This window comes from Ovis canadensis, chromosome 14, assembly GCF_042477335.2.
Source record: "Ovis canadensis isolate MfBH-ARS-UI-01 breed Bighorn chromosome 14, ARS-UI_OviCan_v2, whole genome shotgun sequence".
In the NCBI taxonomy this organism is placed as follows: domain Eukaryota; kingdom Metazoa; phylum Chordata; class Mammalia; order Artiodactyla; family Bovidae; genus Ovis; species Ovis canadensis.
In genome coordinates, this window is record NC_091258.1 from 61,210,503 (window position 1) to 61,223,048 (window position 12,546).

General features: G+C 53.7%; 1 protein-coding gene across 1 annotated transcript; it reads left to right on the top strand.

Moving 5' to 3' along the window:
* The first annotated feature begins 1,487 nt into the window (after nucleotides 1-1,487).
* Nucleotides 1,488-9,961, top strand: SPRED3 (sprouty related EVH1 domain containing 3). Its single transcript, XM_069550700.1, has 5 exons — nucleotides 1,488-1,729; nucleotides 2,843-3,011; nucleotides 3,120-3,196; nucleotides 5,585-5,728; nucleotides 6,440-9,961. Exons 1-5 carry the CDS (start codon nucleotides 1,553-1,555, stop codon nucleotides 7,103-7,105), a joined length of 1,233 nt encoding a protein of 410 aa, XP_069406801.1. The 5' UTR covers nucleotides 1,488-1,552; the 3' UTR covers nucleotides 7,106-9,961.
* The last annotated feature ends 2,585 nt before the right edge of the window (nucleotides 9,962-12,546 follow it).

The following is a 12,546-nucleotide window of genomic DNA, read 5'->3' on the forward strand; positions in this document are numbered from 1 at the left end:
CCAGGCAGGTGCCGAGGGGGGCGAGGGGGCGGGGGCTGACAGACCGCCTGTCACGATGAGGGGGCGGCCTGGACCGCGCTGCGCCTCCTGCCCACCGGGCGCCCCCCAGACCCTGGCTGGAAGGAAAAGGAGGTGGGGGCCCCTGAACTGCGCGGCAGCCATTTGGGGTATCGGTCACCATTTAGGGGGCCTGGACTTCCTCCGAGGACTCCCCATTCATAAAATTCCGTACTGGACCCTCACCATTGAGGAACTCAGGGGACCACTCCCCCCCGGGGAACAGCTGTGTTAGGAGCGCAGGGCATCCAGAAATCCCGGCGTCCCATCCCAGTAGGCCCTGGAGAGGACCCCTGCCCTCTTTCTCTGTTTCACCTGTTGTCGGGGGAGGCGGGCGGACAAAGGAAGCAGCGTCACGTGACTGCTCATTCACAAAATCCCATCCCATTGAGAAAAGGGGGCTGGGGGCGCTGCAGCCTCCCCCTCCCCTCCCGAAGGACTGGGGAAACCCGGCAGCCTGCTGGTAGGGGAAGGGGCTAGAGCTCGTTGCTGGGGTCCTTAAGGCCGGGGCTCCATGGTCCCTGCGCTAGGTGGTAGTGAGGGGTTGGACGCTGATCCCGATTATGGGCGGAGGGCTAAGTCCCCTGAGCTGGGGGGCGGGGTAAAATGGTTCTGAAGGATGCTGGGGCGGGGAGGGAAAGGAGGAGGGATCAGTTCCTCAACCCGCAATCTCTCCCCCTTGCCTTTCCTCGGCAGGGGCCTGAGGGAGCAGGCTTGATTTTTGTGAATGAAATGCTCTCTGGATGTCTCTCGATCGCCCGTTTCTGGCTTCCTCTGCCTCCATCTCCCTTTCGGCCTGTCTCTGGCCATTTCTGGTTCTCTCCCTGCTCCTTGCCCATCTCCCGTTGCTGGGTGACTCAGTGAGCTTTGCATCCGGTCTCATTCATAAATCCGGGAAGGGGTGGGGGGGGGTGGGGAGGAAGACAGCCTGGGTTTCTCACCCAGCCAGTGGCCTGGGTGGCAGGGTGCGGAGGCAGTGTAGGGGGGACTGGAGCTGAGTTGATGGGCTCTAAGAAAATACATATGCGCAGGCACCCAGCTGTGAGGGGGACGATGGGTGGGGCTGTGGGTACGTGCTGAGGGAGGAGAAGGAGATAGGGTTGATAGGGGATGAGCAGGAGGAAGAAGGGAAGTGGAAGAGCGAAGCTCTGGGGGTGAGGATGGGGAAGATGGGGAAAGGGAGGCAAGGTGAGTATGGAGAAAAAAGGTAGATATGGAGAAGGAGGTAGGCATGGGAGAAAAGAGATGGCAAGAGGAAGAAAGAAGCCATGCTGGAAGAAGGTGGGCATAAGAGAGGTGACGGGTATGGGCAGAAGGTGGGCCTGGGGAAGGAGGTGGGTGTAGAAGGTAAGGGGAGTGTGGGTGACTAAGGAGACAGTAGATCGGGCTGTGAGGGATGAAGAGGGGCGGTGAGGGCTGGGGAAACACTGACTAGGAGAGCAGGAATGACGCTCACTGACCATGTTGTCCCTGTCCCCCTACCTCCTCCAGGTACATGGTTCGGGTCCGAGCCGTGGTGATGGCCCGAGATGACTCCAGTGGGGGCTGGCTGCCTGTGGGGGGCGGGGGCCTCAGCCAGGTGAGCGTATGTCGGGTCCGAGGGGCCAGGCCCGAGGGGGGGGCCCGCCAGGGGCACTACGTCATCCACGGGGAGCGCCTCCGGGACCAGAAAGTGAGCCACCCTGGGGCGTGGGGGTGGGGTGGGGGTGTGGGGAAGTAGGGGGATGGGGCTGGGAATGCAGAGGTGAGGTCAGGTCATCTCCTAGCCGAAATCAAACCCGGGTGTGGGATGGAGCTGGAAGTGACTCTGTCCTCTGGATGAGAGTGGGGAGTTTGGGGACTATTGAGGGTGTCAGACAGTTCCCGTCCCCTGTCACTGCCCACTGGACGGCCACAGCAGCCTGCTCACTGGTCTCCTTGTCCTCCTGCTCCCTCCCCCAACCTCAGCCTGTTCCACTGGGGCTGGGCTAACACCTGACTCAGATCACATCCCTCTTCGGCTGGCTCAGAACCCTCCCCCTGGCTCCATCTTGCTCAGAGATCCTCACCACGGGGAATTTTACACCACCTGCCCCTCTGCCCTAAGTGTATGGAGGCCTTTGGTGGGGGGACCATCTGAAAGTGTCACATAGGGTTTACCATCCTGTTGTGGGTTCAGCAGGAATATTCTGGGCTGTCTGGCATGAAATGGAAAGAGACTGTTGACGTTTCAGCTGGGGATGTAGTAGAAAGGTTTGGATTGTTTGAAAAGGCTTGGGGTAAGGGTTGCATTTCAGAGCAGGGGTTGGAAGGAACAGTGTAGGGGGATTTGAAATGGTGTGGAAAAAATACGGTGATGTTGGGCAAGAAGATGGGAGAGCATCTAGGGTGTTGACCAGCATCTGAGGGGAAGTCTGTGGGATTTTGGTAAAAAAAATTGGGGGAGGTGGTATTTGGGGAGATTACTGGGGCATCAGAAGGGGATTAACATTTTGAGATGTTCAGTAAAGCTTGGGGAGTACAACTGAGTTAGATGGGTGATACTGGCTATCAGAAGGAGGTTAACATTTTTTGAGGCATCCAATAAAATTTGGGATGCCCACTGAGATATCAGAGGGAGGGAGATGTTAGGAAAATGTAGAGATCAAGGGTTTGGGAGGAAATATTAGAGTATCAGAGGTGTGCTCAATACTGGGGTGTGATCGGGGTTCAAGGGTGCACCTAGGATGGGGAAATGAGATTTATGAGGTGCTCTGGCAGGAAGGGAATGTCTGACCTGGACCCTTCCTGCCTGCCTCCACTTCAGATCACCTTGGAGTGTACCCTGAGGCCAGGCTTGGTTTACAACAAGGTGAACCCCATCTTCCATCACTGGAGCCTGGGTGACTGCAAGTTTGGGCTGACATTTCAGAGCCCAGCCGAGGCAGATGAGTTTCAGAAGAGCCTGCTGGCAGCGCTTGCTGCTCTGGGTCGAGGTGAGTGGTGCAGGTGCTGGGGGCTGGAGGAGCCTGGGCTGGTTTGGGTGGGGGGTGGGAGAAGCTTGGCCCCAAGAACTCACTGCTCTGCCTCTCTCCTGACCCCAGGCTCACTCACCCCCTCCTCCTCCTCCTCTTCCTCCTCCCCTTCCCAGGACACCGCAGAGACCCCCTGCCCTCTGACGGTGAGTCTCCTGGGTGCAAGGCTGCTGGGAGGGCCGGGGGCTATTTCTATTCTGCAAACATTCTTGAGCACCTACTGTGTATCTGGAACCATGCCATGTGCTGGGGACACAAATTCGGGCCAAAACCTATTAGTGTCAGTTTCAATCCCAGTGATTTTAGTTTTTCTGTTCTATCATGATTTACCCGTGCATCCAAGGGTATTTATTGAACACCTTCCATAAGAAGTGTTTTAAGCACTGGGGATACATCAGTGAATAGAATAAAGTCTCTTTCCTCGTGGAGCTTCTATTCTAGTGTGGAAAGGCAGAAAAAATTTTAAGGTATACTATAAAAATGGATAAATATTAAAAGTAAATAGGTGAACAAATCAATGGGAAATCCCACCTTCTAGTTGCTCAAACCTTGGAGTCATCCTTGACTCCTTTCCTTTTTTAATGCCCCCTCATCTAGTCTGTCAGCACATATTGGCTCCACTTTCTTTTTTAAAAAATTTGGCCTCACCTCACAGCACACAGGATCTTGGTTCCCCAACAGACATGGAACTTGGGCCTGTCAGTGAAAGCACCAAGTCCTAACCACTGGGGCCTCCAAGGAATTCCCTGGCTCTACTTTCAAAATTATCAGACTGTGCCTCTAACCTGGTGACTCGTCAACCTCATCTCCCAATTGGACTGTCTCATCAGCTGCTCATCATCAACTGCCCCCCTCCTCCATCTCCTTCCCCCCCACACAGCCAGAGGGACCCTACTGACATCTAAGTCTGATCACGGATATCCTCCACTTAGAATCCTACCGGGGCTCCATCTCACTCCTGGTAAAGGACAAAGTCTTCACAGAGGCACATAAGACCCCACACCAGCTGGCCCCCTATTACTCTCCCTCATGCTCACTAGGCTCCAGCCACGTTGGCCTCCTCACTGTTAAGTCAAAAGGGAAGACAGATTCCTGTCTCAGGGCTTTTGCACTGGCCGGTCCTCTTGTCTTGGAACATTCCCAAATTTCCACATGGCTTATTCTCTTATTTCCTTCAGGGCTTTACACACGTAGTCTCCTCCTCAGTGAGGGCCCTGCCTGTTTTTATTCAGTAGCTAAGTTGCATCTGACTCTGCGAACCTGTGGACTGTACCCCACCAGGTTCTTCTGTCCATGGGATTTCCAGGCAAGAATACTGGAGTGGGTTGCCGTTTCCTAATCCAGGGAATCTTCCCAACCTGGGGATCAAACCCGGTCTCCTGCATTGGCAGGTGCATTCTTTACCACTGAGCCATCAGGGAAGCCCTGAGGCCTTCCCTGAGTAACCTATGTAAAACTGCAGTCTCCTAATGCTCCTTATCTTGTTCTTTCCCCCATCTTCTAAGATAGTTTTATTTCCTCTCCCAATAGACAATTTTCTTATCTATGACTTTACTATGCACCTCCCATGCTAGAATGTCTGCTCCAGGAGGGCAAGGATCTTTTGTTGCTTTCTTGCTGCATCTTCAATGCTTAAAACAGTGCCTGGTAGACAGTAAGTGTTCAGTAAATATGTGTTGAATAAATTGATTGAATGAATAAATGCATATAATGTTGGATTCGATTTGGCCCTTGCTGGGAACAGTGGGAATGTCTCAAGAGCACATGTAGGAACAAACTTGGTTCCCTGGGCAGAAAGGGGGGCTTCCCAGTATAATGGGAGATGTAGAAGGGTCTACAAAAGTCACCCAGACAGATCCCGTTGAGTGCTTTCTCAGGAAAGATGCTGTGCTTTCTGTGCTCCATCTCATATCCTCCCAATGGCCTTTGCAAGCTTGGCAAGTCATGGGTGCTCAATGAATGTTTATTGAGGATAGTAATCTGTTGAGGTAGGAATAATTCCCAAGTCACAGAAAGGAATGGAAGGTCTGAGAAGTGATGTTTCAGCTTGTAGAGGACACAGCTTGGTTTGGATGGGAAGGAACACATTCTAGGTGGGTGGAACTACCCCACTAAAGGTGTGGTGGTAGGCAGGAGGCAGGAAGGCAGCTGATGGCCAAGGGACAGGGGTTCTGAGAAGGGAGGATGATTTGATGTTCTGTAGGTTGGTAAGCTGAGCAGATAAGAGGGAGTCCAATTATCATAACCATTTCCCACTCTTCCTGTACATCAGGCATGTTTATGCCCTTTACAGTGGGTCCTAACCACATCCTTATGAATAGACAATATTATGATCCCCATTTTACAGAGGAGGAAACTGAGGCTCAAAGAGCTGAGCTCACTTGCCGGAGGTCACACAAGCAGTCAGTGGTATTGCCGGGGCTTGAACCCAGGTCTGCCTGGCCACAGAGCCCTCGCTCGCAATGGGAGGGGGTCTATATAAGGGCATCGGCTGTGCCAGAGGTCCCGGCTCTGAGGCCGCCAATCTCCCCCAGTCCCACGTGGACAGCGACTCCTCCTCCAGTCACAGCCACCAGGAGACGCCTCCCAGCGCAGCGGCGGCCCCCATCGTCACCGTGGAGTCAGCTTCCGGCTTCGGGCCGGCCACGCCCCCCCAGCGCCGCCGCTCATCAGCTCAGGTGGGGCTCCCGGGAAAAGGAGGCCGGGCCCCGGGGTCCCGACGTGGGCGGGAGCTGAGGCCGCAGAAAGGCAAGAAATCACAGATTCCAAGGAATGGCTGACATGTCTTGTGGCGAGGGAGCTTAGGTCTGGGAAGCTTAGTTCCTGGGAAGGTTGGGTGAGGGCTTCCCGCGTGTCTCCTGCGCTCTTGGAGATTGGAACGCTCTGAATTCCAGAGGGGTTTAGGGGAGGACTTGGACATGAATATATATTAGGGAGTTGGTGGTACTCATGGAAGGAGTTCTTTAGTACTTAACTCACGAGGAGTGAGACTCAGTATCCAAAGGAGTAAAAGGGACCTGGTGACCAAACTCCTGTAGGAGAAGGAGAAGGAGAAGATGGCTGGGGTCCAGAATTCTTGAATCTGAGAAGGGCTGGGTACAGGAATCCTGGATCTTGAGAAAGGACAGGACTGAGAGCCTGGCCCACTGGGTTCTTAAAGTTTGGGCTTGTGTCTGGAGTCTTCTGTCTGTCCCTGGGAGTGGAGTGGGCTGAGGACTTAGAAGTTCGGGACCCCAGGCAATCAGGATCCCAGTACAGGATGCTAAGATAAATGAGGCCTGTGGCTGGGTCTTTGGATTCTCGGGTCTTCTAAGGCCGGGATGGATTGTGGTGGCATGTTGGGGATCACAGAGCCCGTTAACCTGTTCTTCTGTATCTTGGTCCCGCAGAGCTACCCTCCGCTCCTACCGTTCACGGGGATTCCGGAGCCTTCAGAGCCCTTGGCTGGGGCAGGGGGCCCGGGCTGGGGCGGCCGCGGCTATGAGGATTACCGGCGCGCGGGGCCGCCCGCGCCCCTCGCCCTGTCCACCTGCGTCGTGCGCTTCGCCAAGACCGGCGCTTTGAGGGGCGCAGCCCTAGGGCCCCCCGCAGTCCTACCCGCCCCTCTCACCGAGGCTGTGCCTCCAGCACCCCCGTCTCGCCCACCCCCAGGCCCTGGCCCGGCCCCTGCTCCAGCCAAGGCCTCCCCGGAGGCGGAGGAGGCGGCGCGCTGCGTGCACTGCCGCGCGCTCTTCCGCCGTCGTGCTGATGGTCGTGGCGGCCGCTGCGCCGAGGCCCCGGATCCGGGTCGCCTGCTTGTGCGCCGTCTCAGCTGCCTGTGGTGCGCTGAGAGTTTGCTCTACCACTGCCTGTCGGATGCCGAGGGCGACTTCTCGGACCCGTGCGCCTGCGAGCCGGGCCACCCGCGCCCCGCCGCGCGCTGGGCCGCGCTGGCTGCGCTCTCGCTCGCGGTGCCCTGCCTCTGCTGCTACGCACCCCTGCGTGCATGCCACTGGGTCGCGGCGCGATGCGGCTGCGCCGGCTGCGGAGGTCGCCACGAAGAGGCTGCACGGTGAGGACGGCCTGATGGGTCCAGCAGCCGGACCGAGGACCCAAAATTGAGGGTCCGGGACCCCGGACTCCGTTCGGACCCCAAACCCAAACCTAGGCACACCCGGAACTTGGAGCTTGAGTTTGGATTGAGAGACCCCAGACCTGGAACCTGGACCCCAAATGTAGGACTGAGAGACCCCAGAACCAGCTTCATTGGGATGTCTGTCCAAGAGATTCCAGGCCCCTTGAGTTCTGGCTTCCCCGTTCTCCACTCCCACCCCGACCTAGACGAAGGAGATTCCAGGGATCCCCAGACTCTTCACCCCAGGCAGGCAGGGAGCACACGGATCCCTGAGAGCCGGGCTCATCCTGACTCCCTGTTCAAATTACCAACCTAGACCCCCTTCATGCCTGGCACCATGAACCCTGTCAGATTACAGCCCAATAATTAGGAGTGGCCAGAACGTGACCCTACCTGTATACAGTTACTCCCAGATCTTAAACCATAGGACCCGGAATCACCCCCCAGTGATTCTTGAATGCACCTAAAACCTGGGGTACCTGTATTTAAGATGTTCTTGTAGCCCCAGGACTTCTTAGACACCAAATCCTCTTAAGATGCCCTGAGTTCTTGGATGTGCTCAAATGGCTGTTCTCTCACCCCAAATGACTTGGGAGATCCACCTCAGAGCCCTCCTTCCCACGTGCACATGGCCCAAGATCCAGAAGTCAGACTCCGAGATGCTCTGTGAGCCAAGGATCAAAGACCTCTGTAGACCCACCCATCCCAAGCTGGTGTTCCCAGGAATTTTCACTTCCATATATAGAACTCTGAAGTCCTATATATGTAGGACTGAAGGCCACCAGTACCTCAGGGTCTAAGACATACGTCCCAACCCCTCAGATACCCTTCTTCCGAACCTCCTTGGACTCGGATTTCAAGCCCCAGATCATCCTGGAATCTTCAGCTTCTTTGTACCCACATATTCCCAGTCCCCAAAAGGCTAGGAGCCCAGTTCCCAGAAGATGGGACGTTCATGGCAACTCAGACCTCTGACCCCTTGCCCCTGAGTGGCCCCAGAGTACTTTAGGAGCACTCAATCCAAGACCCTAAGGTGCCATTGACCCTCCAAATTCAGAACTCAAGCCTACACAGTATTGGGATTGTCCCTGACCCAAGACCTTGGTCCCTCCATGCCAGAGACAAATCTGAGGTGCCCTGGAACTTTCGCACCATACCAGATTTTTTTGGATTCCAACCTCTCTAGCCTGATATTTCCCAGGCCCAGCTTGTGCATCTCCTGAGACCTGCTGCCCGTTGAATCCTGCCGTCCACAGGTCCCTGAAACCCCAAGGTCCCAGACTCTCAAAATTCTAGTCCTAAGGGCCCCAGCCCAAGTTCTCAGTATCATACAGAATTACCCCTTTACCCTAAAGGGAAAACGAAAAAAAACATTTTGAGCTAATGTTCCTGGATTCCAGGACCACCCAAGAGCTCCCTTCCTCCCATATCTAGGAACTAGCATTGCCATAGATGAATGTGCAGGCTGTTCACTAAACAAAGGCTCACAGCCAAGGCTGTGAGCGGGGCTGGCCATGCTGTGCCCTCAGTGGAAGGTGTGCATTTGTGTAAATTGCACAAAGGCAACTAGATATGGCTCTATTGGCACAAATGCCCATGGGTGCACACTCACACCTATACACACCCACACCCACACAATTCCCAAGCCTTGCAGACACTCTCTCAAGCCCAACCTTGAGTCCTAGCCTTAGTCCAAGCCTTTCATGTTCTGCCCCTCTGTTAACCCCTTCACATCCATCTCAGAGTTGGGAGTTGTTTCGGAAAGTTTGAAAGCCTGGTTCATGGCCTTCTGAGACTCCTGGGAAAAGGGGATTCCAAGATCTCTTTCTCTTCAATGGAATGGGACTTCTAGTGTACCACGGATCTGACAGCCTGCATGGGGGAGATCACGGTCTTGGAGCAACACAATCTCAATGTTGTATGGGCTTGGGACCTACATCTGGTCCTAGGCATCTTGAAGTGTGCCCTTACCTTTCCTCATTACCCAGACCTGGATGGCCTTGTGGGGGTTCAAGGGATAGGTCAAAGGGGCCAGAGGGATGGATCCTCCTGTCACTTCCTTTAAATTATTAACTATTTATTACATCCGGAACCTGTGAGATTCAGCTCTCTCAACCAGACCCTGGGATGGGTGAGAGAAAAGAGGGGTGTCCCTCCCATCCCCACTCTGCCCAGCTCTCATCAGTGTCAAACCCACCAGAGCTGAGGGCGGAGGGACGAGGGGCTGGGGCAGCCTGGGTCCCCATCCCCCTCTCTGTGCCTCGGTCTCCTCCCTTCCGTGGTGGGCGGGGGGAAGCTCCATTCTTAACCTACCTCGTTTTGGGGAGGGGTGGGACGGGGGACCAGAGTGCTGTAAGGTGCTGTGGGATCTGTGGCTGAAGTGGTGGGGGCTGGGGGAAGGTTCCCTGGCTCCCACCTCCCAGCACCGCCTCTCCCAGGTCTCCCAGTCCTGCTCCCTGCTAATACCCACCTCTGATCCATGATTACTCTTCATCACCCCTAAATCAGGGGTGTATGGAGGGATGACCCTGGGAGCCAGGAAGACCTCAAAACCTGGAGCCCCCAGGCCCAATTTCCCAGCTGCTTGCCCCTCAGATTGGATGCTTGGCCCCCAGGCTTGGGGGAGGCACCTCGACATTTATCTTCCTGATCTTGATTCTAAGCCAGTCTGTGACCTCAATATTGTTATCAGTGCAGGCTGAAGTAGTGGGGGAGGATGGGGGCCGAAGACCAGCCTTGTCATCAGGGGAGGGGGCATGAGATATCGGCTCCAAGAAATGTCTGTGACAAAGTCTCAGCCTGTGTTCTTTATTTGCATTGATGCATCCCATCCTCTCACCTTCCTGAGTCACCAGACCAGACAAATCCTCCTTTCCCCTTTTCATCCTTTTGTCCCAAGCAGACCCTCTGGCTGAATTTTATATATCCAATCACTCCACAAGTACATTTACTGAACACTTGTTGTACACCAAGCCCTATTCTAGGTGCTGGGGATAAAACTGAACAGAAAAATTCTTTCCCACAAGAAACTTATGAACTTTGTAGTGAAGGAGACAACATGTGAAGGAGATAGCATGTTAGTGAAGGAGATAACATATTAGAAATGATATATGCGTGCATGCTGAGTTACTTCAGTCATGTCCAACTCTTTGACTCTCTGCAACCCTATGGACTGTAGACCATCAGGCTCCTCTGTCCATGGAATCCCCCAGGCAAGAATACTGGAGTGGGTTCCCATGATCTTCTCCAGGGGATCTTCCCAACCCAGGGATCGAACCAGTGTTTCTTATGTTTCCTGCATAAGCAGGCAGGTTCTTTACCACTGAGAAATTATATATCCTATAAAGAAAAAGTGAAGATGGGGGATACAGATAGTTATTGCCACGGTGGTCAGGGAGGCCCCATGGAGGAGGCTGGCACCCTGAAGGTGAGGGAGTCCTGGGGATGTCTGTAGGAAGAGCATTCCAGGTAAAAAGGACAGTATTGCAAGGCCCTGAGGGAGGAGCATGTTTGGTAAGTCTGAGGGATGTCAAGGGAGCTGGAGAGGGGAAGGAGCAAGAGCAGGAGGGTGCTTAGGCGATAGAAAGATGAAAGAAGGGGAAAGGGGGACAGGGAGGATCTCTGGGACCTTGCAAGACATTGCATGGACTTTGCTGTTCACCCTGAGTGACATGAAGTTACAGGAAGTCTCCAAGCATTGCAGCTTGGAGCTTCTATGTCACAGCAGATGTGACCAGGCTCAGTTATTCACAGGTTCCCTTTGGCTGCCTGTGGGGACAGATCCTGGTGGGCTGGTGGAGGGGTGGGGGAGGCTTGGAGACAGGGAGGAGGCTGCTAGTATGGTCCAGGGGAGACAGTGGTGCACAGGATCAGGGTGAGAGGAGTGGAGGCCAGAAGTGGGCAAGATACTGGATCTGTTTTGAAGGTCAAGTTTAATTTAGGTATGAAAGTGAAAGTCTCAGCTGCTTAGTAGTAAAGTCATCATCCCACCTTCTTTATCCTAAGAGGTGGTTGTTGTTCACTGAGTCCTGTCTAACTCTTTGTGACCCAATGGACCGTAGCCCACCAGGCTCTTCTGTCCATGGGATTTCCCAGGCAAGAATACTGGAATGGGTTGCCATTCCTTTCTCCAGGGGATCTTCCTGACCCAGGGATCGAACCCAGGTCTCCCAAATTGCAGGCAGATTCTTTACCATCTAAAGCACCAGGGAAGCTCAATTTAGATAAGGAGTACACCATAAAGAGTCAAGGTTATGACTCCGTGGCTTTGGTCTGAACAATTTTTAATATTTTATTGAGGTCAACAACTGCTGCCGCACCCCCCCCCCCCACCCCAGTACCCAGCCATGGAGTAGATGGGACTATGGAGGAACCAGATTAAGGGTAGACTCCCCCCTAAGAATCAGGTTCTGGCTCTTTTTCTCCTTGGAGTCTCTACTTCCAGTCTATTCTCACTCCCACTAGAACTATCTAGAAACTACTGGAGATCAGGACAGAGTTGGGAAGAGAGTAAACCTGGAAAAATAATATGAACAACAGCTACAAAAGCAAAAGCAGTAATAACAATAGTAACAGGTTAAGTGGTTAAAAGCACAGACTTTGGAATCATCTGAGTTTGAGTCCTGGCACCACTATGCAACTCACTCTGTGATTCATCCTTTCTCTTCCATAAAGTGGAGATAAAATACCTAGCCTAGTACCACATACGAAATGCACTAGGTGGCATACGATATCTTAGTTTCCAAATTAGAGATTAAACAAGCGTTCCCTCCAGTAGAAGGGCGGAGGCTTAACCACTGGACAGCCAGAGAAGTCTCTCTTGTTAGTCATTTTTAATTGAGTACCCCTTAGATGTCTGCTAAGCACTTACATACAGGACTAATCTTCACAAACAACTGTAAGAGATAAGCGTTATTACAGTTATTACACAGATGTCAAACAATTTGGAACACAACGATGGTGAATGGTGAAATCAAATACCTAACCTTTGCCTGCGGACCAAATTGCACTGGTAGAGTGCAGTCTCTTAATCACCATGGTATATTGCCCTTGCTCCCTCTCTGAAACGCTTAGGGAGGCAGAGGGGTGAAGGTGCAACGGGCGCACTGTTATCGATGAAGATTAACTTGGCTGTGTGTGTGCGCGTAACTGGGATTCCTGGTCCCTGACAGAATTCCAGCTCTAAAGAGGAAAGGAGGAAACGGGTTTCTGGACTTAGAGCGGAGTTAGGAGAACAATATTTGGTATGGGATGCTTTAAGAGCAGAGGGCATTTGAGGGAGTCGGAGGAAAAGCTGCTTCTATGTCGCAGCACGAGCGACACCGCCGGTCTGTCGCGACAGCCGGGATCCAAAACGCCTGCTCTGGATTTTTACAAAGCCAG